Below are 22,009 nucleotides of genomic sequence, written 5' to 3'. Positions count from 1 at the left end.
AATGTCAGAAAGTGTCACAAACCTTCCCCCATGGAAATCATTTGTCTGCCATTCGGAGAAGAGCTGCATGGTGCTCTGTGGACACATGTTGTGTCATTCTTACTTTGCAGTTTGTAAATGAAACGTATTATATAAACTGTAGTGAGAAAATAAAATGCTAATTTGCTAAAAAAAAAAAAAAAAAAAAAAAAAACTAGAGAAAAACATTGAAATCAATCAACACTTGGGCCAACAAAAGGTCTGATAGTCACAACACAAATCTGGTCATGAATATGTGAATTACAAAACCACAGTGGCATTATAATTTAAAACACAATAATTATGGAGTCCTGGCAGCCTAGTGGCAGAGACGCATACCGTGTGCTGTTATTGCAGTATTTCAAAGTTGATTTCAGACATTTCAGAGATTGATGCTGCATGTCACCCCCCTCTGTCTCTGTCTCAGCCTATGTTTCTCTACTACCTACTATCAATAAAGGCTTTATTAGCTGGAATGCCTTTATCTTCTGCACATGCTTTTGCATTTGTTTTCATGTCATATAATTTAACGGAGCAAAGGTGTATTCATCCAACACTGCTCCTGGACTGAGTTCTCCTAACTCCAAAACTTATTTTATGAGACCAGATAAAATACAGTTATATATAAAATACATAAATCCTGCTATATATCACAATAGTGCTACATTAAAGATAATGTGCAGTTTTACGACACAATAACCTATAGATTACATAGATATTACTGTGTAACTGTTTAACATCTCTCCACATCAGTTTGCTGACTTTAGGGCTGTTCTCTCTTTGTGCCAGTGTTACATTATGTTTTCGAAGTTTTCATTATCCTGTAACTGTCTTGTTGCCCCAGTGGCTATTATATAATCTAATACATATTCTTGCTTTAATGTATTATTAATGAAAAAGGGGCGTTCTGAAATACTGTGTTAGAAAAGGAATGGCTACTAGCCTTTATAAACTGCTGTAGCTTATTCAGAAAAAATTTAAAAATGTTACCATATTTGATAATGTAATTGAGTGTGAAAACATATTCCAGTCTATACAACTATTAAGGTAAGGTAATGTTTAAACCTCCTACTCGATTTAGTGTATTTTTGCTTATGCCTCTCTTTAAAATATTTAAAATATATAAAACATTTAACAAACATTTAACAAAACATAAAACATTTTATTGAGTCCGATAAAGATATAAATGATTTTCTTCATGTCTAACAAGGGTTTTTTCAGTGGGACAGGGTTTGTCCTTGTCAAAAAACCTTGATCTCTTTTACCGCCCATGCTGCTCTTTCTCCACCCAGTTCCTCCTGTTTACACCCCCACCCTCCGTTAATCAATTTACTGGAGAGAACAATTAAAGTGTAAAACTGTGAACTGCATCTCTGAACTGATGATGTCATTACTTTAGTGTTTAGAGGGGGAACTCCCTAATAGAGGATTTACACTGCCCCCACCCAACCTAGAAACATACAGATGTACATAAACACACACATGCACACACACACAAGTGAGGAAATGGAAAAGTGATCTGTTCAGAGCCACCCTTGGCCAAGTGAAGGCAGCAGCAACAGAACCAGCTGGAATGCAGTGTGCTCATGAAAGAGCAGGAAAAGTAAAGTGCTGCTTATCCTTCACTATCACTCAGAGGCAGACTATACAGATACACTTTAAACCTGAGGCATATGATAGTTTTATAGCTGCTTCTCCCCACTTTCTCACACCCACACACACAATTACCTAAACATTTCCGTCCAGAACTAGAGAGCTGGAAGCCTTCAGGACACGTGCAGGTGAAGCTTCCTTCGGTGTTGGAGCAGGTTCCTAATCTACAGATCTCGGGCGCCTGGGAGCATTCATCAATATCTGACACAGAGAGCAATGGCATCATTCACTGTATCAAATTTACAGTTCAAATCCATCAAAAGCCATTCCTATTTCCACACTACAGTGTTTCATTGACATCATTTTCCTGGAACTGCTGTCATACTTTGCAAGCATGAAGTCATACCGGGATCTATCCAAACACGGTAAAACTACTTTGGGTAGTTGAATGTCTCATATTTGCTCATTTCAATGACTTGCTGCTGCTGTTACTGGTGCTGATAATGGGCTGTTGCTCTCTGCTCCCAGGAAATGAGCACAAACCAGGACTGTTTTGAAGACTGCCGAATATCTCTTCCTCAACCCCACTATAGGTTGAGCTTACAATCCAATTGTTGTGGCTTGGATCCACTCTCAAGTGTGAAAGGGAGTAGAGTGGTGTTTAAGCAGCAGTGGGGCAATTTAAGTGAAGAAGGAGGACAAAAAATGGTTTATTCTCTTTTTGCACACCTCAGCAGGGCTGCTATATTTGTGCATGTAAATATGTGTGTGTGTTGCCTCAGGTGCAATTTGTCCATGTGTGCAGATATATTATTACTTTAGAAATTCCTGTTTTTATTACTATTACTTTTCATGTTTCAGAAAGGACTTTAGACTTCAGTACCTTCACAGGTTTCCTGATGGAGATAGTAGCCGGGTGGGCAAATACACATGTAAGTGCCGTCCCGATTCAGACAAGTTCCTGCACCACATGTGCCTGGATTCACTGCACATTCATTAATATCTGAGGAAAAAAGGGAATATACAAAGGATACACTGTTAAACATACATATTACATTCAGACACATATTTTAAAAATGGCTGTTCCTTACCTGCACACAGTCTGCCATCTGGAGTGAGCTCATAGCCATCATGACACACACAGAGGAAAGTGCCCACAGTGTTCACACACTGCCCGTTTCGACACAGGCCCCTCTGCGTCGAACACTCATCAATATCTGATCAGTGCAGAAACACCAAAAATATCACATAAAGGCTATACTCCCTGATTTTTCTCATTGACTAACCCTTATCAGCAGATGCACCCACCTATGCAGTCACTGTTGTGCGAGTTCTGAAAGCCGGGATAGCAGAGACAGTTGTAGGAGCCCACTGTGTTTTTACATGTCCCGTTGCCACAGGGCTGTTTCTCACACTCATCCATGTCTGAAAACACAGAACATCATCACAGCTTTGCCTCAGACTGTCCATAAATACTACTTTCACAGAGTAGCACTGACAAAAACAAGAACAGATAAGGAACCAAGCTTACCGACACACATTGACTTGTCCCGTGTTGCTTTGAAGCCATTGGGGCAGATGCATTGGTAACTCCCCAGTGTGTCAATGCACTGACCAGGACTGCATATACCAGGGTTCTCAATGCATTCATTACGGTCTGAAAATCAAGTCATACTGTGTGAAGACCATGAAATAAAGATCCCTCTATACTGTTACTACGATTCCCTCAATGTACTGTCAAACCTTCATTTTCAAATGATCATTTAAATGTGTCACTCATTATTTAATATTTTATTATTTAATTAAAATCATCAATTTTTAAATACTTTACTATGCATTACACCATAATGCAATGCTATTAGTTGAAAGAAATATTACTAAATGTGCTTAATTCAAACATGTAAGATAATCTGTCTCCAGTTACACTTCAGGTTTATTTCTCTAGAGTGTGACCACATTTTCTCCTAAGGCCTTTCATGAAAAGCAGGAAGCAAAACAGGATGTTGATTTAAATTTGCTTATCGGTGAGGACTGACGGTGACATGTTTGAGATATATTGCAGCACGTGTTCAACAGCTCCACGCATGCTTCAGATTCTCTCTTACTTAATAACAAGCCCACCATGAAGAATTCCTCCTCAGCTCTGGCTGTCATTGTGCTTTCTCTTTGGCATATGACAGGCAACAATGTACAGTTAAAGCTTTTCATATAACCGAGTTTGATAACATAACAGAGGAGGCAGCAGTCAGCAGCATCCTCATAGAAGACAGCAGTTTTTTGGCTTCTTCCTCTAATTTTTCTTTAATTAGGCTCCATGTTTTCATAATTCTGTATAACTAAGGTCATTAGGAGCTAACCAAACTGCTGTAAGCAGAGTGAACATCGACAGCCTTGCATAACACCATTAATTTGCTTTAGAATCACCACCATAGACTTACCTAGACATTGTCCAGTAGGAGTGAAGCGATATCCAGGTTTACACTCGCAGCGGTAGCTTCCTGGCATGTTCAGACAGGCTGCGTTCTGCTGGCACATGGGTCCATTCTGACACTCATCAATATCTAACAACAGGGGCGAGATGTTTTCATCAATTGGTAGAACCTTTACAAAAAGAACTGACCTGATCAAAATCAATCAAAAGAATCAAAAATCAATCATAGCATTTTATGTTATGTCCTTGCCTACAGTAGAGCTTCAATACTTCAATGCATGCCTTACCTTCGCAAATCAGCAGCTTGTCATTGTAGATGAAACCAATAGGGCACTCACACCTGAAGCTGCCTATCATGTTGATGCACACTCCATTCTCACACACTCCTGGGATTTCCCTGCATTCATCAATATCTAGCACACGAGGAGAGACAGAGATAAGAACAAAACAAACTTTCCTTTTCATCATATAAAGGCCCGAATGAGAAAATCTTACCAATGACCCGTCCAGTTGTGATGTCGATGTAATATCCTGGTCGCTCACTGCCGCACAAAACTGCAAACTCATCTGAGTGGACATAAGACAAAAGAGCTTATAAAAGTTCCTTATACTTTTTACACATCTGTGTACTAACATCTGTGTGTGTTTGTGTGAAACCTCACCAGTGCTGGGCACAGGACACTGTTCACAAGGTTTATTCCATGCCCGACCAATGTTGTAGGAGCAGCAACACATCTTTTTAGTCATGTTGAAGGTCAGCTCTCCATCACATGTCCCATTGTCAGAATAAAAGTTTCTGTAGCAGTAGCTCTTCCTCATGTCTGTATTTATGAAAATAAGAGAGAAAGTCAATGAAAAAAGGTCATAGGGACTGATCACCACCACTGTGAAGGGGCAGCATGCAGACCTACCCATGCAGTTGTTTCCTCCATTGACCTGCATGTAGTCCACAGGACAGATACAGGTGTAGTTCCCAATGGTGTTGTAGCACTGGCCGGGGCCACAGATGCCTGGGCGTTCACACTCGTTGATATCTGCACACAGAGAGAAACGCAGACAGAAATTAGCACTGTGCCTCCTTTTGATAAACGGTGTCTGGCAACATACTGTATAGGTTCAAAGTGACCTACAAATATCATTATCATATGTGAGCACACTGCACACCCTGCAACCCTAGGTTGAAAATTGCAGCTGCCACCACTACAGCAGAGGGTGGAATGTGCTTTAATTGTTGTTAGTTGTTTTAATAGCTTTCCTTATTTCTATAATTTTTCTCTACCTTCTCTTTCACTATCATTGCCAATAGCAGACACATTGTGTTTTCTTCGGATCCAGCTGAACCAGACTGTTGATTGACTAGGGACATAGTGGATGTGCAATCTTGGACTTTACAAAGCAGACACCCGCTTTTGTTCTCCTGGCCAACAAATACACACTAATTAAAATGCCGCCAGCCACATGTCATTGTCTAACCCTCAGCCCCATCCCCTCCTTTCTGTTCCCTTTTCTCTTGTCTAAACACCCTTCTCATTTATCTCTTCCCCCTCTCATCTTTCATTCCTTCATCTCTCCCTCCCTCCATCTTCTCTGGCCTGTCTACAGGGGACTCGGCATACTTCCCTGAGGATAGGGCTGACCACATCAGAGCCTCGCTCCTCTGGACACAGTTAGGCACTCAGCTGTCTCATCATCCTGAGCGAGCTTTGCTGGGTTAGCAATAGACAGGAACTAGACCAGACATATGTTGAGCTGCAGTGTTGTCTATGAGGCCAATGGGTCCAGGATTTCTGTCTTTTTGCACCCAGTTCTTTTTCCTCTCTCTCCATGTGTTCTCGCTGAATGAAGGCCTCAGTGACTGGATTCAATTTTCTTCCAAATAAAACATCCCAGGGCAAGAGCTGTTGAGGAATAGGTCACCTGTGTGTTCATGTGTGGGTGTGGGTGCATAGAAATATATGTATATGTGTGTCCCTGTACCTTCACAGACTCTGGTCTCTGTGTTGAGGGCGTAGCCCTTTGGGCATTCGCACTGGAAGCTGCCAAAAGTATTGATGCATTGTCCTCCTTGGCACAAACCTGGCAACTCCTGGCACTCATTGATGTCTGGCAGAGAGAGCACAGAAACACTCAGTGCTATTGTTGCTGGATGTGTTGTCTGTGAGAAAGTCTGGCAGCGTGGACAGAAGCAGCCTCACACAAACATATGACTGCATGTTGCTGTCTGACCTTCTAAGATGACAGTGATGGGGTTTGGTCTGAAGCCTTCTCCTCCGGGACACAGTGTCTTGTATTCAGCTGTAACACAGAACACCACACAAAATCAGATTAACCAGCCACACACAAACAACATATGCGCAGCGCACAAGCCACAATCACTGTTGTTTTTCTGCAGGATTTGGCAGTAACAACTGGCTGATGGTGAGACATGAAGTAAAGTCACATGCCGAGTTGGTCAGGTGCCTGAAAAAGATGTTTCTGGCCATTGACCCATTTCCTGTCTCACTTTGTTCGGCTTTTTCTGATAAGCCAGATCAGATCTCAGTTTTCCACAGAACACAGTGGACCGGACATGACTGCAGCTACTCCGAATTACAAACTAAAAAGAAAAAGGTTTTGTTCTTGCCATAGAAGCAAGCATTTCCTTTAGTTGAAAAGCATGAGTCATTACCCATAATGTTTTGAACCATCTGTTGGCAATTTCCAAGTAAGTTGCACAAAGCTGCCTCATCTTTAGCAGCAGCAACAATTACAGCAAGCACATGCTCATTCTCATAGAATGAGCATGTGCAAGAAGCATGAAGCATGTAGTCTGGCAGAGCAGCTAACTGAAACCTTACAGGGCCTGATCTAGATTTTGGTATCAATATTAGTGCGCTGGTTATGACTCTTCATGTCGCTGAATGGTAAGTGAAAATCTTAGACCTCTTCAAGGTTTAACTCCTCGGCTGACATACTGACTGATTTCCTCTGTCCTATGGTACAAAACAACTGACAGTGGGATTTGACAGGGTTGTTGACAGAGACCTCTAAATTACTTTGTCAGATAGATACACCCAGAACTCGGATGCAGCCAGCCACTATAGTATTCAGCCAGTAAATTAAAACTGCCCACCCACCACTTTAGAGCTGTTGAAAACTTCACATTTTTACTTATTCACTGATGGATGAGACAGTTGTGAGTAAACTGAGACTTATAATGAAAAAACTTAGGCCTTAAGGCAAGAAACAGAAAGAAAAGTAGCAGCAGTTAAAGTATTTTTCATTAGATATCTGTATTGGTTATGTGTTCTTATTCTGAACTCACTACACGTATATTAACACCTTTGATGTGGTGATGAAAATATCAATAGCCATTAAACATAGCTCTAAGATTTATGTTTTTGGAGTCAGGCAGACCATTTACATTAACATTAATTGCCAGCTGTAGAACTTCACTGAGGCTGCCAGTATTATGTCATCTCAAAGCCTCTATTTGTCTATAGATCTCTTGCTAGAGGTCACAAACCTTGTATTTGATCTGAAACATAAAACCATGCATGAATAATGCACACAGTCTTAGCAACAACAATATAACTCACTTGAGTTGACAGAGGGGCATGATTCACATGGATTTCCCCAGCCCTGGCCCAGGGAACAGCAGCAGGACGCCTTGGAAACACCAACTCCGATCTCATTAGAGCAGTCCAAGCTCTCTGACGCGTCTCCTCGGGAACGAACATCCAGGAAGCAGCTTCCAGACCTAGTGTCTGTATGCACACAGACACATGAGGGCATGTAGGTATATATGTACTGTAGGTATGTGTGTTTGGCATTTGCTTCAGATCAGAATAAATTCTATGGTAAGTTCAGATCAAAAGGCAACAATGTGTAGAAGGAACTTGATAAGTCTCACCTACACAGCCCACCCGAGTGGGGTTGAGTTCAAAGTCTGGCGGGCAGTTACAGTGGTAGCTTCCAGGGATGTTGACACACATTCCATTAATACAGATGGTGGGGTCTGCACATTCATTAATATCTGATGAGGAAAGACAAAGTAAAAGTCAGTAAGATTTCTTCATCTCAATGAAAAAATTGGAGTTTTTCATTTTTTGTCACTAAGCTGCTGCAACAAAGAGATGAACAGTGTCTGTTTATCTCAGGAGATACGGGCTGTTCATCTCCTCACAGTGTTGGTCTATTCCTTTTACACCCTTTAAAATGTTGCCAGTTCATTAATGGGGCATCACAGTTGGACTGGAGTGTTAACTAGTCTTACCTGTGCAGTTTCCTCCGCTCCTGTCCAGTTCATAGCCAATGTTACATTCACATCTAAACAGTCCTGGCATATTCCGACAGCGTCCATTGACACAGATGTCAGAAAAGGTACATTCGTCTACGTCTGTGAAAAAGACAAAAGACAAATTGAGAGAATGATACAAATGGGGAGAGAGGAAGAGAGAGGAAGAGAGAGGAAGAGAGAGGAAGAGAGAGGAAGAGAGAGGAAGAGAGAGGCCCAGCTGTGAAGGATTAGTGGATCACGGGATCATGGTGGAAAACTGGCAGCCAGGAATAGGAAGTGAAGGCCACTCACCTCTGCTAAAGAATGACAGTTCTGGGGCAAAAATGGCCAGACATATCCAGACACACACATACACTATCAGAGCAGCAGCCAAGGTTATTCAGTTGTGCTCTTCCAAATCATTAGACTCTGCACAAATCATTAGAGTCCAGACCTACCTGAGCTTAGAAAAGTCTGGACAAATTAGCTTGGATGTGGCACATACTGTAGGTACAATGACAGTACTTAGCTCATTTAATTGAATCCAGAAAGTCCCTTTCAGTGAAAGCATGAAGCTCACTGTTCAAAAGTGTTCATATAATATGTAAAATCTACAATGGCTCAAATCTGGATTTCATGCAAGATGAGTTTCTAGACCAGTGAACACATACAGCCAGTAAGATGTCAGGAACACTGAGACTGAAAGTTTCTGAAAAATATGAGACATTTTCCACCCAGCAATTTGTTTTCCTGAACCAGGAAAACCTTTATCATTCTGTATAACATGGACAATACCAAAACAGAAGATCAATTTACTTAAACATCTGTGCCTGTTCAGCCTTGTGGATTCTAACCTCCAGACTGGGCCTGGAGAAATTAGCAGACTAATAATCCCATACTAACACTGGCTAATTTCATATCCAACGTCCAATTTGTTCCCACCTTTTCTTTTGTTGTTTGTGTTTTCTATTACACATTGGAGTGAAAAAAGCTAAACGTCTACATCTGGGTCAGCAACAGAAGTACTTTGGAAGTTAACACATTAGCTAACCAGCAGATATGACGATAGGGCTGTCAGCCTTTGTCTGCTAATTTGACCCACGTAAAAAAAAAAAAGAAAAAAGATTTGACTGATCAACTATATGCAATGGACTCTAGGAGTTCACAACTTGTCATCTGCACTGGCTTTTTTCAAAATGTTAAGTTCAGTGATCAGTTAGTGGAAGTTACCTTTATCTTATTTGTTAATAATTATTATATTTGACATTATTTCTCACTACAAAATGATGATGCTGTTTGTGAAATGCATAACAAGGGAAGATTCATGTTGTCTATCCTTTAGCAATAATCTTATAAGTAAAACCACTGAGATGCTAAAGAAGCTGAATATTTCCCATGTCCAAAACCCTATCTCATGAGTTCATTTGCAGACAGCATCTGTGTGGTTATTTCTCCAAATAGGAAAACAAAGAGCCATTCACCAGATTAACACCAGACGTTTTTGAATCACTCAACATAATTTAGGATGTGGGCACCAATTCAGAGGTCTGAGGTCTCAGAGTTGGGAATAGTAGTGTTGTACTGCCATACCTTCACAGGCCTTGCCATCAGCACTGGGGTAAAAGCCCATGTCACATTCACAGCGGAAGCCTCCTGGCAGGTTCAGACAGTGGCCGTTTTCACACAGGTTGCTGTTCTCTGCACACTCATCGCTGTCTGCAGTGGTGATCACACATACACATACACATGATGTCTGTCAAGGCATATTGCACTCAGGAGCAAAAACATTGTTTGAGGTTTGTATGTGAAACCTGAGCAGTAGAATCCATCTCCAGAGAATCCATCCTTGCACACACAGCGATATGAGCCCATGGTGTTGAGACACTCAGCATTGCTGTTGCACATGTGTGTCCCATTGGAACACTCATCCAAGTCTGAAACACAACAAAAGTCCAACAGTTACATTCAGATAGGCGGAAACTGCTTCATCCAAATGGTTCATCCAAGATTATGGCTGGTGAGAGTCAATGTTTTTCGTACTGTTAACCAGGAAACCCAGGAAAACACCAAAACCAAATGCATTAGTCCATCTTTCAAAACTTCAGCATATCTGTGGCATATACTTTCATTGCAAATGGAGATAAAGTAAAAAAACATGTCACAAATATAAAACATAAATGGTGCATCTGGGAGCACCAGGATACGGTATGTGGGAATGATTTGAAACCAAATACAGTATCCATTTACAGTACACTGTAGTAGACGCACTGAGCATTTACCTGTGCATTAAAGGCCACCAGTCTTACCTGTACATTTGAGGCCATTGCCAATCCACCCTGGAGCACAGTTGCATTTGAAGCTGCCAGCTGTGTTGGTGCATGTAGCATGTCTGTCACAGTTGTGGGCTCCGATCTCACACTCATTGATATCTACCAAAGAGAAAACAGCCAAGAAGCAATGTTAAGAAACTAGACACTGCTCTGATGGTCTGATGATTTGGGTCTGCATTCTTCTTCCAGTGAGGTCCTTGGCACTGAAGAGCAAGTTGACACTTTGTTTGAACTGTATAAAAGACACCAGAAGGAGACGACAGAACTAAGTCTTTCTGGCTCAGTGTCTACATCCATGCAGAGCTGTGTTTCAGAGCAAAAGGCACTGAACCATTCTCATGAGCTCTGATACTAATAGCCTTCCTGCAAAGGTTTAATGAGCAGACCCAGACTTTGGATTTTCATTGTGCAAGTGTGTCCAGAGAGCTATAAAAAAGGCCAAGAGGGAGAATGATACCATAATGCTAAGGCCTTGTTCTGTCTGCTCTGTCTAGTATTTCTGAGGTTATTTTAGGCAAAGACTTTCTGCCTCGCCCAGAGAATCAAAGATACTGCACTGCACATATGAGGATTTGTAATAGCACATTGCATACCCTGTTCTTATGCTCCTATCTCACTTTTTCAACCAACCTAAATGTCAAGCATGAAACTGTGATCTTTTGATCAAAATATGATTTCTATACAAATATAAAACCAAGATAAATAAAGAATTTCTGAAATCTGCTAACGGATGAAGTATTGAGCTATTTAGTAAAAAGGTTATAAAAACACCTCTTTATTTGTGCTAAGTGTGTGGCCCTGGATTCTAATAAACAGATGTCAAAAATTAAATTCCGACCAATTGAACTGGCTACTGTTAAAATCTGTCCTGCCCGTAAAGCTGTTGGGTGAAACTAATGAGGCTGACCATGGAGCAACTGGTGGTGATAAGACACTGAATGCGAGTGGCTTTGCAGCTCTTGTTCCTAAGGCAGTTCTGACATGGCACAATGGAAAAAGCTTGTATGGGGCTACAACAATGACTGCTAATTTGAGCCAAAACAACCCTGTGAAACACTGACCAACACAATGTTTGGCTCTGAGCTTGAAGATGGAGTGCTGCAGCTTTGACACAAGGATTGTGCAAGTGTGTGTATCTGTACATCAAGGGAAGCCATGCAATGAACTCGATCAAGATGTTAGGCATAACCAGCCAATGAGACACACGTCTCTCTGTGTGTCTGTCTTTGTGAGGTTAGTAATTCAAAACACTGTCAATTAGAGATTAGGGCTGCTGGTTTATAGTCTTCTTGAGGAGAGGGTGTGCTATATTTACACTACATTTGATGACAGAGATAATATGAAGGTTGGGAGCAAACGAATCTCCCTGGATTACAGAGGGAATTAAAGATCATTTCCCCCAAGTCTTTGATGGAAGAGAGAGCAAAACAAACACACACATTCTCATGTGGAAATGTAAAATGCAAACAGGGATTGTTGCATGCAAGAAATGTGTCAGCAGTCACAGCTGGTGTCAAAGAAGAGGTTTGATTTAATTACCCAAATGTTTGACAGTTGAAAAAAGGAACAGCAGACAATTACACAACTGCCTACCTGACTGCCAAGCTGTCTCCAGCTTGTATGCCTGTCTGTTTTAATATATGTCTAAAAAAATGGCTGCCTTTTAGAGAAGCTGACAAACGTGCATTGTAAATAGATTCAATTACTATATAATTTGAGTGATAATTACAATCAAATAGAAACACATGCAAGATCCAATAAAATAAGACATAAATAATATATATAGTATGTGTAGGTAATAGGTACATGCTGCATAGGGTCAAAAAGCCAGTCGTCAAATGCAACAGCTACATTAGCTGCAGGTGTACTCAGACTAGGCGACTCATAGTGTGATCACCCAGCTACAGAAGTTCTTTAAATCAAATGTTATTATGCATGAAGCACTGTTTACTGCGCTTTATAATTTATTTAATTTAAGTCTGTAAGACAAGTCAGAGGCTGGTGTGTCACAAAATGACTCCACATACTTCAAACCACAAGGTAAATAAAATCATGAACTTGAGAGTACAACATCTTATATAAGGCCATTTAGCATGAACCAGTATAAGCTACTGGTCAGTGTTTTACTGCTTTGGAATTTACTCTTTCTTTAGTAAATAGAAGACTGAGTTATTTCTTGTTTTTAACACAACATGGTCTTGATTTAACTAATTACTTAAATGTTTTGTCATTTAGCTAAAAGATGATAAAGTCAACAGGATTAAGCCTTCACTCAGATTCCCTTTAAAGCTAACATGCTCCCACCCTTGTAAACTCCACTAGTACATCTCCACCCAGTCCTAATTTTCCAATACACACGCAAAAACACAAAGTACATAAGTGTACATATATTTTAAATACTCACTCCCTGCCCCTGAGCATTGCAGAATAAAAAGAGTAGTAATTCTTGTGGGAGTTTCATCAACAGCTGGATCAGATCTGGGTTTAATAGCAGCCCTCACTCATTAACACTCACACACACACACAGACAAGATTTAGTCTACGCATACCAATGCAGTCACATAAGGTAATTTGACAATGACAGCCAATTTCTTATGCATTTTTTAATATATTGGATGGGAATCCAGTCCAGAAAGAGTAGCAGGTTTTGTTCACTTGTCTGTAACAAGACATCCTGCCTGCCTGAGAGGAATTAGTGTCTTGATTCCCTGGAATTCTGGGGCTGAAATTCCAAACCTGTGAATCAGAACCGGCTGCTTTTCTGCAACCCCAGGTTTCTCAAAACCAGGAAAATACTGCATGGACATGTTAATGGGATTTGAATGAGCATGGTTTTTTTTGCATGTGCGTAAGGGAAGTGAGGGATAAGAATAGGGGGCTGAATGACATTTCAGACAAACCAGGTTATTTGCATCAGAAGGAAGACGTGCGGCTGCTGGCTGCATGTCGGATGCAGTTTGATCCCTGAGACCAGGCCAGATAACATCACTGGGTAAACCCTTCACATGTGCTCAGTCCTAAATTCTGTAAATGGCCCTATAAATCTTTGGACTTTTGACTCTTTACGGCTGGATGGACTTTGTATTTATGTGTTCTGGAGTCGTTACAGGTGATTACGTTCTGCAGAACTCGTCCAACCATCACGTAATGTTTAACTGACCTTAATGAAAGAGCAACAAAGGAATAAACAGAGGTGCAATATGATGCATACATCTGATGGAAGACAGTGATCTCACTACTCCTGCTGCTATTATTGCTGGTGCAATTGTGTGTGTGTGTGTGTGTGTGTGTGTGTGTGTGTGTGTGTGTGTGTGTTAACATACTGCATGTGTGTTTGTGAGCATGTTTCTCATCAATTCAGACAGGAGCTCTTGACTGAGGGTGAGTAATGTTTGAGCTGCTTCTGCTTAGCCAGACATTCTCCTTGCATCCTCTCATTTCTCACCTCTCTCTTCAGTTTACATTCACAACATTCAGTAAAATCACACACACACACACAGACACACACACTTCTCTTTCACCACCTAATCAGCAGCAGTAGTCTCTTGACTCACCATCCTTTTCACTCCCATCCCTCCACTGACAGGACATTTTGTTGAGCTTAGGAATGCTCATGTGTGCGTTTGTGCTTGTGTTGCTCACCTGTGCAGCCTGTGGTTCCCTTGCGTACAGAGTATCCTAGGTCACAGTGACAGATGAAAGATCCCTTAGTGTTCTCACAGTTCCCACTCAGACAGATGTTTGGGTTCAGCTCACACTCATCCACATCTAGACAGGGAGGGAAGACAAGTGAAATAGAGAAGGAGCAAGAATGTTAATGTGCTAAACACAACTACAATAAAGGAAAAGGTTATGACAATGAATAAAACTAATTCAGCTAATTTGTTGATTCAGCGTGACAAACAGGTTTTGATATGCTGTACCGAAAGAATGAGTCGCAAAAGAATTACATCATGGACTATACTGAGATTTTAAAATGTGTCTACTTATCTTGAATCCAGCAATAAGAGAGTATGTGTTTGTGTAGACATGTTAAGAAGTCCGTACATCACTGATGTCAGAATTTTGTTTTCTTGCTCAGTGGAACCAGACATCCAAATGTCATGCATTCCTCCCTGCCCAACCAAACTAACACAATGTTCACTGTCTAAATCAACAACAACATCATTACTCTCAGTTCTCGCACACACAGACTCATAGATCTGAGTCATCGAGCCTTCTTCTCATGACTCATACACTGGATAAACTTTAAGATGATCATTACGTTCCTTCAGAAAATCTCGAGAACCCCTGAAGTTAACAAGCCCAGAGCTTCAGAAGGTGTAGCTGCAGTGTTTTATTTTGGGCATAAAATGCAAATCCGTTACCCAGGCAGGTCTTCATATCTTCAGATGACATGAAGCCATCAAAGCAGAGGCACTGGTATGTCCCGGGGGTGTTGGTACATTGGCCTCCATCACAGATGTCTGGGCTCTCCTCACACTCATCAATATCTGAAAATTGAAGACAGAGAGGCAGAAATGCAAATCAAAAAGGAAATGGGAGCAGATAAAGTGATGAAGGTGGTAACCCAGGCTGGACTACTGATGAATGACTTAGCATAGAGTTTGTGATGGAACACAAGATTACAACATAAAGCACAGCTGCTTTAGTTTCCTAATAGGGACATAATAAAGGACTATTCAATATGTAAAAACTGTGGTGTACATGTACCTTTTCACTCATGAAAGAAGAGCCTAACATGACTGTTGCTCAACAAAATGTTCAGTTTATTACACAAACTCTGCGACAGTGATCGTTCTCCAAAATGAACCACAGTGTGTAGTTGCTGTATCAAATAGGTTTCCTGATGTGCTGTTTTATTCCTGCTCTTAAACCAGTTCCATCTATGCACAACCTTTGATATGATGAAGCCACTTGGATGAGTGGTGAAACGTTTCAACCTAAAAACTGAAAGTCCAGTTGCCATGACTCACCTCTAGATAACTTCCCCTGGACAACAGAGAATATTCACAGACAACCTTTGATATATTTTGTGCTACAATATGTGCGATGTACAGACAATGGTAGAAACTTATCAAAGACAAAAGACAAAACACAAAAGAAACAGCTACTTACCAGTGCAGCTTCTCAGATCAGGCATCAGGGCATAGCCACTGTGGCAGCTGCACTCATAGCTACCCTCTGAGTTGGTGCAGAAAGTCTCACAGCCACCGTTCTCTATAGTGCACTCATCAATGTCTGACAGGCAGAAAAACACACTGTAACATACCAGTACTTAGAATATGTATTTGTAATTAAAGAGTCAAGTGTTCAGTACCTACCAACACAATCCAGTCTGTTCTCAGTAGATTTGTATCCCGTGTTACAAGTACACTGGTAGCGGCCGATCATATTGACACATTGGCCATTCCTGCACAACCGGTCACTCAACTCACACTCATTAATATCTGTAAAAAAAGATGTCCCACATATTTAATGCTAAAGGTAACGTGTTAGAATAGTTAGCTGGAAGTTTAAATCTAATAAATCCAACATGAAAACACTCCCAAACATTATTTCAAAGTCGTTCAAAGGGCAACTAAGCAACACATGCACCTATGGCCATCATGAACAATAATTTCATTTATGGATTAACTGATTATTCATTTGGTCAATTAAATGAAAATAACTGTCTGACCAACAGACCAAACCCCAATAATATTCAGGTTAGTAAAATGAAAGACTAAATAAAAGCAACTACTTACTCTTAAGTGTATGTGCGTGTGCATGGGCTATTTAAATGAGCACCTGCCTGAGACCAGGGGATTACAGCTGAGACTATTAGTCAGTTTTCTATCAAAAATTGTGACAGATATTCCATGATGGATTCAAAACCTAATGTTGAAAAATAGGACATTTCCATAATATTTCCAATAGGGAATCTGACATCACTAAGCTCACTGCATTACACCCATCTGTATGACATTTGCTATATCAAAAGTATCAAAAGTTTATTATCCATATTATCATCTTAGCACTTCAGCTTCACACTTCAGGAGGCATAATAAAAGCCACTGTCTCAGAAGAGATAATGTGGGCAGATTTTAGTGAGGCTAGTCTTTATTACTTTTGGTGGTAATAAAGAAAATAAATATATTTAAGGGGCACTGATTGAGCATTAGATCATAGGCTGAAACTTTGACACACTGCATTAAGTCACCAGAATGACTCCCAGTGAATAATGCATAATCAGCTCAGTGCTATAAACTCAACATGGGAGTTTTTCAGCTATAGAAAACATTGGAAAAGACAGGCTCTACTCTTGCACTTCTACAAAGACTGTGCTCTCGGTACTTCCCCAGTCAACTAGGTAACCAACTTACTGGAGGGTAATATATATTGTAGATATAATCTAAGACGTAATCATTAAAAAGCACCACTGTCTTCTACTATGTAAGTATAAAAATGATTTTCTGTCATCTTTCTGTTATCTGTGCTGACAGTTAACATTGAGTGCCCATACATCAACATACATGTACACTGGTGTAGCAATCATGTTAGGCCATTTATCAAATAACATACTTCCAACACATACACAGACCTGACTCAAACACTCCGAGCCCATTTACTGGTCTTTCTTTACTTTGTTAGCAATTTGAACATATTACTCAAAGAAGGGAGAAAAGCAAAAAAAAGGGGGGGGGGGGGGAGTTGGAGAGGAAGAGTTTACTGATGACCTCATCACTTACCTAGACAGGCTGACCCATCGAGTGCTATCTCGTGGCCTTCAGGGCAGATGCACTGAAAGCTGCCCTCCGTGTTTACACAGTCACCCCCTCGGCACAGCAGAGGGTTCCTCTCACACTCGTCAATGTCTGGTGGTGGAAGAACACAAAAACAAGTAGAGACATTTACAGTTAACGCTCAGTCGCCAATCTCAAACATTTGTTTCCCCTTCATCAGTTTCCGAAGAAGCCCGCTGGACTTATACTTTCTGGCACATTTGCTGGACAAACTTCATACCTGTTAAACTTTTTTAAAGACTGTGGGTTTGGTGCGTCCAGATTCAGGAAGTACTTGAAGTGAAAATATACAAGCAGCGGCTCTATGGCTGGCAGTGATTTTAAGAACTGAGACTGACAGTAATAAAACGAGTTTGGTTAAACACTGTATCATTTTTAGTTAGTTATTTTTGCTAGCCTGCTGAGCCAGGCTGTACCAAAAGCTTGTGATTTTTTTTTTTGTCAGAGCATGCAAGTAAAATTCGTCTCTACAATTTTAGTATAATAGTGGCTTTAGGCCAACAAAAGTATTGAGACTCTCCAATTTGTGCGTAAGAATTTAATCAAATGGCGTCAACGGTAGACCAGAACAAAAATAGAGCTTTAAGTATTTTCACAGACGGCACAGCATTAGTGCTTGTAGCTGCATATAAAAAACATTTCATAGGGCAGCTGAAATTGTGTCCCTAGCATGGTCAAGTATGTAATAAAGAACAATTATCTTTAAGACTCTGTGGAGCAGTTTTTCAAGGCGATGGTGACGACACTTGGGTTGCACAGACTAGCCCGTCTCAACACCCCAAAATTGTTTCAATAAAGTCTGTTTAAGGCACCCTCTCTGTTTAAGACACACACACACACACACACACACACTTAATGTATAGTATACATACAAATGCACCCAGTCTGCAAATTTCACATTACATCAGCAATGCTAACAGTGAGTTCTAGGTCTGGCATGTGAACCCAAGCACCTCATCCATAGCTCATGGACCAACAGGGACTGTAGAGGACATGGTTGGGTTGTGGATTGGAGAAAATCCCTGTGCTCAGATACAGGGTGTGTGAGTGAGATCATGTTTGTCGCTCATGACTTTAGAGGCTGACTGATTTCTTAAAATCTGAAACTTAAAACTCGCTGCGTCTCTATGTAACTGAACCAAATTACATCAAGCTGAAGAGGTGATTCATTGCATGTATGTGAGGATTTGTCACTTACCCATACAGTTTTTCATCATCATGAATCCACTCTCATAACCTTCAAAGCACTCGCATTTAAAATCGCCTGGTGTGTTGACACAGGTGCCCGGTCCACACAGGTCAGGAGAGATGCGGCACTCGTCAATGTCTACATGAAAACAGTGCAACAAAATTCAGCGAGGCAGCGTGTCCTTTAAATACTGCATAATGTTCATTCATGCAGTCAGTTTATAATATAGAGAAAAATTCAATTCATTTTTTTTGTAGAGATTTTTAACAAACAGAGCAGTCAACAGAGCAGTAATGTAGCTAACCAGACTACAGGGACCAGCTCCAACAAGTCCAAAGCAGCCAGACTCCCATTAGAGATAATGAGCTGAATAAGGGTAATGGCTTTACAACACTTTACTGTAATTTGCATTGGGATTCAGAAAAGGGACTGATGAAGAATGGTTAGACTCGCAAAGATGCAACAGAGCTGCAATAGCTGATGTTCAGCTAATATTCCAGCCAAATCTACATGTATGTCAGCTGCTGCATTTTTGTCAGGATGTGAATTACTGGAGAGCTTCAAATTTAAAATCTAGTCTTTGTCATGATTTATGAAACAATTGTACTGTTTATTAAATGTTGTCTGTTCTCACCAGTAACACTGCATCTACTGGAGTTTGCTTATTCTACAAAATGCTAGAAAATAGAAAAATATTACAAGAGAATACTAGAGACACTAGCGTTTCAAATTCTTCAAAATGTCCAAAAATTGCCAAAAACCCAAAGATATTCGGAAATATTTACAATGATAAAAAACAAAGCAGCAAATTATCACATCTGAAAAGCTGGAACCAACAAATGTGTGACATTTTCAACACCAGGAAATAGTTGATTAATTTCTTAATAGGCAAATTTTTCAATACTACTCACCCGTGCAATTCCTCTCATCAGAGTCCAGAGCGTAGCCACTATCACAGCGACAACGGAAGCTGCCGATGGTGTTTCTGCACCTCCCATTTGAGCACAAGGTGTTTATCATCCTGCATTCATTAATATCTTAGGTAGAGAACAGAAGGATAAAGAAAGGTGAGAGGCCAGTGATGAAACCCCCCAGCTATGCACTCTGTGAATAGTGCAGTACCTTTGAGGAAAGGTCTGCCATTGATGAAGTCGCCCCTATGTGAGAACCCTGGACCCCGAGGACAAAGCTGGGCATATTCTGGAGTGGCCTTCTCTGGGCATTCATCACATTCTGGGCCCCAGGCCACACCGACCGAGCAGCAGCAGGCATCAACGCGATGCTTCCCTGGGATGGGAGTCCCACAGCGCTCATCCTCATGGGTGAGGTAACACTGCTCAGTACGCAGGTCTGGAAACCACACACACATTTTAAATATGATATGGCAACATGAAGATTGTGTGCTCTAAAATCTACAGACTAAATTGCAGAAAGCAGAAAGGATCACACTTAACAACAGTACCCACCAATGCACATCCTGCCGCTGACGTCAACAGTCATTCCTGGAGGACACTGGCAGAAAAAGGAACCTGGTGTGTTGACGCATTTACCATTGATGCAGACTCCAGGAAACACTTGACACTCATCCACATCTGACAGTCAAAAAAAAAAAAAACAGAACGACATCCACAATAGGTTCAAGTGTTTCAGTATGTATTTCTGTCAGCATGGCTTCAAAGCAGACCTTACCTTCACAAACGTTTCCTTTCACTCTAGCAAAGCCTTTAGTACAGATTGGATCTGGAAAAGCAAAAAGGAGGGCACACAATACACTGTCAATCAATGCAGATCTATAGTAAAATTAGAAAATGGTGAATGGTGCATATTGATCATCTCACCTTTTTCACATTTGGCACATGGACTATTCCAGGCTTCTCCCAATGTGGCACAGCAGTGGGACTTTAGTGTAGCCCCATTGATATTGACCTCACAGCGATTATTGATTATCTTCAGCCAGCAAGTGCTCTTAGTAGTCTCTGATTATTGAAACAAAGATTTTAATTACAAGATTTTCAATTATATGAAATGAAATCATTTCTGGTCAGCATGTTTGCATGCTTTATTTTAGAGTAAAATTTTGTAATAATTTTACAATTTATTTCTCTCCATAGTTGTTCTAAAACAAAAAGAGTGCTGATTGGCTTAATAGTTGTTATAACACGTCCTGGATGGGACAGCTGTTTTTGCTGGTTTTAACTCTTAGTCTTTTTAAGTAAGCACTCATTCACATCTTCTAAGTTTTGGTGGTATTTCCAAAGCAATGGGGGCAGTATTGATATAGCATTTTAGCTATCTATAGCATATTGTATTTTCAACTCAGTTTTTTTGTACATACACTACCAGTCAAATGTTTGAGATGATCTCCATTTTTCCACACCAATTTTTTCATTTGATATAAACATTTAAGTCCAGAAATGACCCTTAAATGCTACAAAGCAAAATGGTAAATTGCCAAAGGTTAAAAGCAGGTGTCCCAGCTTTTGTTGGGCACTGAAAAGAAACTGTGATGGACTCATCCTTTGAAGCATTATCTGGACAATACAACACAACAGGAAGTAGTACTGTATATTGTTATTACAATGGGGAGGAAAAGGCAATTAACAATGGACGTCAGGATAATGACCCTTGCAGGCTGTTTTAGAAAAGAATGATGGAAAAGAGTCAAATCAAAGAAACCAAGTGCAGCACTTTTGTGGAAACCTGCAACAGTGCTGCCTACGCCAATAATATTTGATTTCAATGCCAGAAATGTGTTTGCCTTTAGAAGGAGTCAAATATTTTGATCAAATCTTCAAACGTTTCCTGGTGTTATGCTCTCAGTTCGGAGTACACTGATAAACTTCATACATTTTTGTAACAACTGGAAAACTGAGATGATGCCAAACATTTTACCAGTTAAAAATGATAATGATAATTTTATAATAATATCAGACCCAAGCAACACGATGCTCACCAATACACTCCAGCCCGGAGCTGTCCAGCGAACTGCCCACTGAGCAGGTACACACAAAGGACCCTTGACTGTTCTTACAATCTCCATTAATACACGGACTGGACTCACACTCATCCACGTCTGCAGAAAAAAAACAACCACCCAGATTCTCATTTCCTTAAACTGACCATCTCTTATGTTTTGGCAGGTACAGAAAATGCAGTGATGAAGCAACATTGCACTGTAAAGCAAAATTAGTGATTCTCTGACCCTCGCAGACATCTGTCTCAGGATCAAAGCGGTATCCTTTGGGACACTGGCAAGTGAAACTGCCTGGTGTATTCCTGCACAGACCGTTTTCACACAGCAGTCTGTTCACCAGACACTCATCAATATCTGAGAAAAAACACATGACACACATGATGACTTTCCCGGCACTGGTTCTCAAGCTCAAGGACGTATACTTCAATTTT

At 40.6% G+C, this 22,009-nt stretch overlaps 1 protein-coding gene across 2 annotated transcripts in view; it reads right to left on the bottom strand.

The window, feature by feature from the left end:
- Positions 1–22,009, bottom strand: part of fbn1 (fibrillin 1) — a 53,459-nt gene that overhangs the window by 10,156 nt on the left and 21,294 nt on the right. For both annotated transcript variants that reach the window (XM_026319708.2, XM_026319709.1), the window contains exons 20-50: positions 21,807–21,932; positions 21,558–21,677; positions 20,443–20,580; positions 20,294–20,344; positions 20,071–20,196; positions 19,727–19,954; positions 19,516–19,641; positions 18,614–18,742; positions 17,362–17,487; positions 15,955–16,080; positions 15,749–15,871; positions 14,998–15,123; positions 14,273–14,398; positions 10,607–10,729; positions 10,112–10,234; positions 9,891–10,016; positions 8,298–8,420; positions 7,935–8,057; positions 7,621–7,788; positions 6,269–6,337; positions 6,020–6,145; positions 4,954–5,076; positions 4,705–4,863; positions 4,538–4,609; positions 4,330–4,455; positions 4,050–4,172; positions 3,143–3,268; positions 2,920–3,036; positions 2,703–2,828; positions 2,495–2,614; positions 1,747–1,872 (exon numbers count right to left, since the gene is read on the bottom strand). In XM_026319708.2, the coding sequence (XP_026175493.1) occupies positions 1,747–1,872; positions 2,495–2,614; positions 2,703–2,828; positions 2,920–3,036; positions 3,143–3,268; positions 4,050–4,172; positions 4,330–4,455; positions 4,538–4,609; positions 4,705–4,863; positions 4,954–5,076; positions 6,020–6,145; positions 6,269–6,337; positions 7,621–7,788; positions 7,935–8,057; positions 8,298–8,420; positions 9,891–10,016; positions 10,112–10,234; positions 10,607–10,729; positions 14,273–14,398; positions 14,998–15,123; positions 15,749–15,871; positions 15,955–16,080; positions 17,362–17,487; positions 18,614–18,742; positions 19,516–19,641; positions 19,727–19,954; positions 20,071–20,196; positions 20,294–20,344; positions 20,443–20,580; positions 21,558–21,677; positions 21,807–21,932 (3,870 nt within the window). The remainder of the gene's footprint in view (positions 1–1,746; positions 1,873–2,494; positions 2,615–2,702; positions 2,829–2,919; positions 3,037–3,142; positions 3,269–4,049; positions 4,173–4,329; positions 4,456–4,537; positions 4,610–4,704; positions 4,864–4,953; positions 5,077–6,019; positions 6,146–6,268; positions 6,338–7,620; positions 7,789–7,934; positions 8,058–8,297; positions 8,421–9,890; positions 10,017–10,111; positions 10,235–10,606; positions 10,730–14,272; positions 14,399–14,997; positions 15,124–15,748; positions 15,872–15,954; positions 16,081–17,361; positions 17,488–18,613; positions 18,743–19,515; positions 19,642–19,726; positions 19,955–20,070; positions 20,197–20,293; positions 20,345–20,442; positions 20,581–21,557; positions 21,678–21,806; positions 21,933–22,009) is intronic.

The sequence above is a fragment of the Mastacembelus armatus genome, chromosome 3 (assembly GCF_900324485.2).
Source record: "Mastacembelus armatus chromosome 3, fMasArm1.2, whole genome shotgun sequence".
NCBI classification, from domain to species: Eukaryota; Metazoa; Chordata; class Actinopteri; order Synbranchiformes; family Mastacembelidae; genus Mastacembelus; species Mastacembelus armatus.
This window is presented reverse-complemented; position numbering and strand designations above follow the sequence as displayed.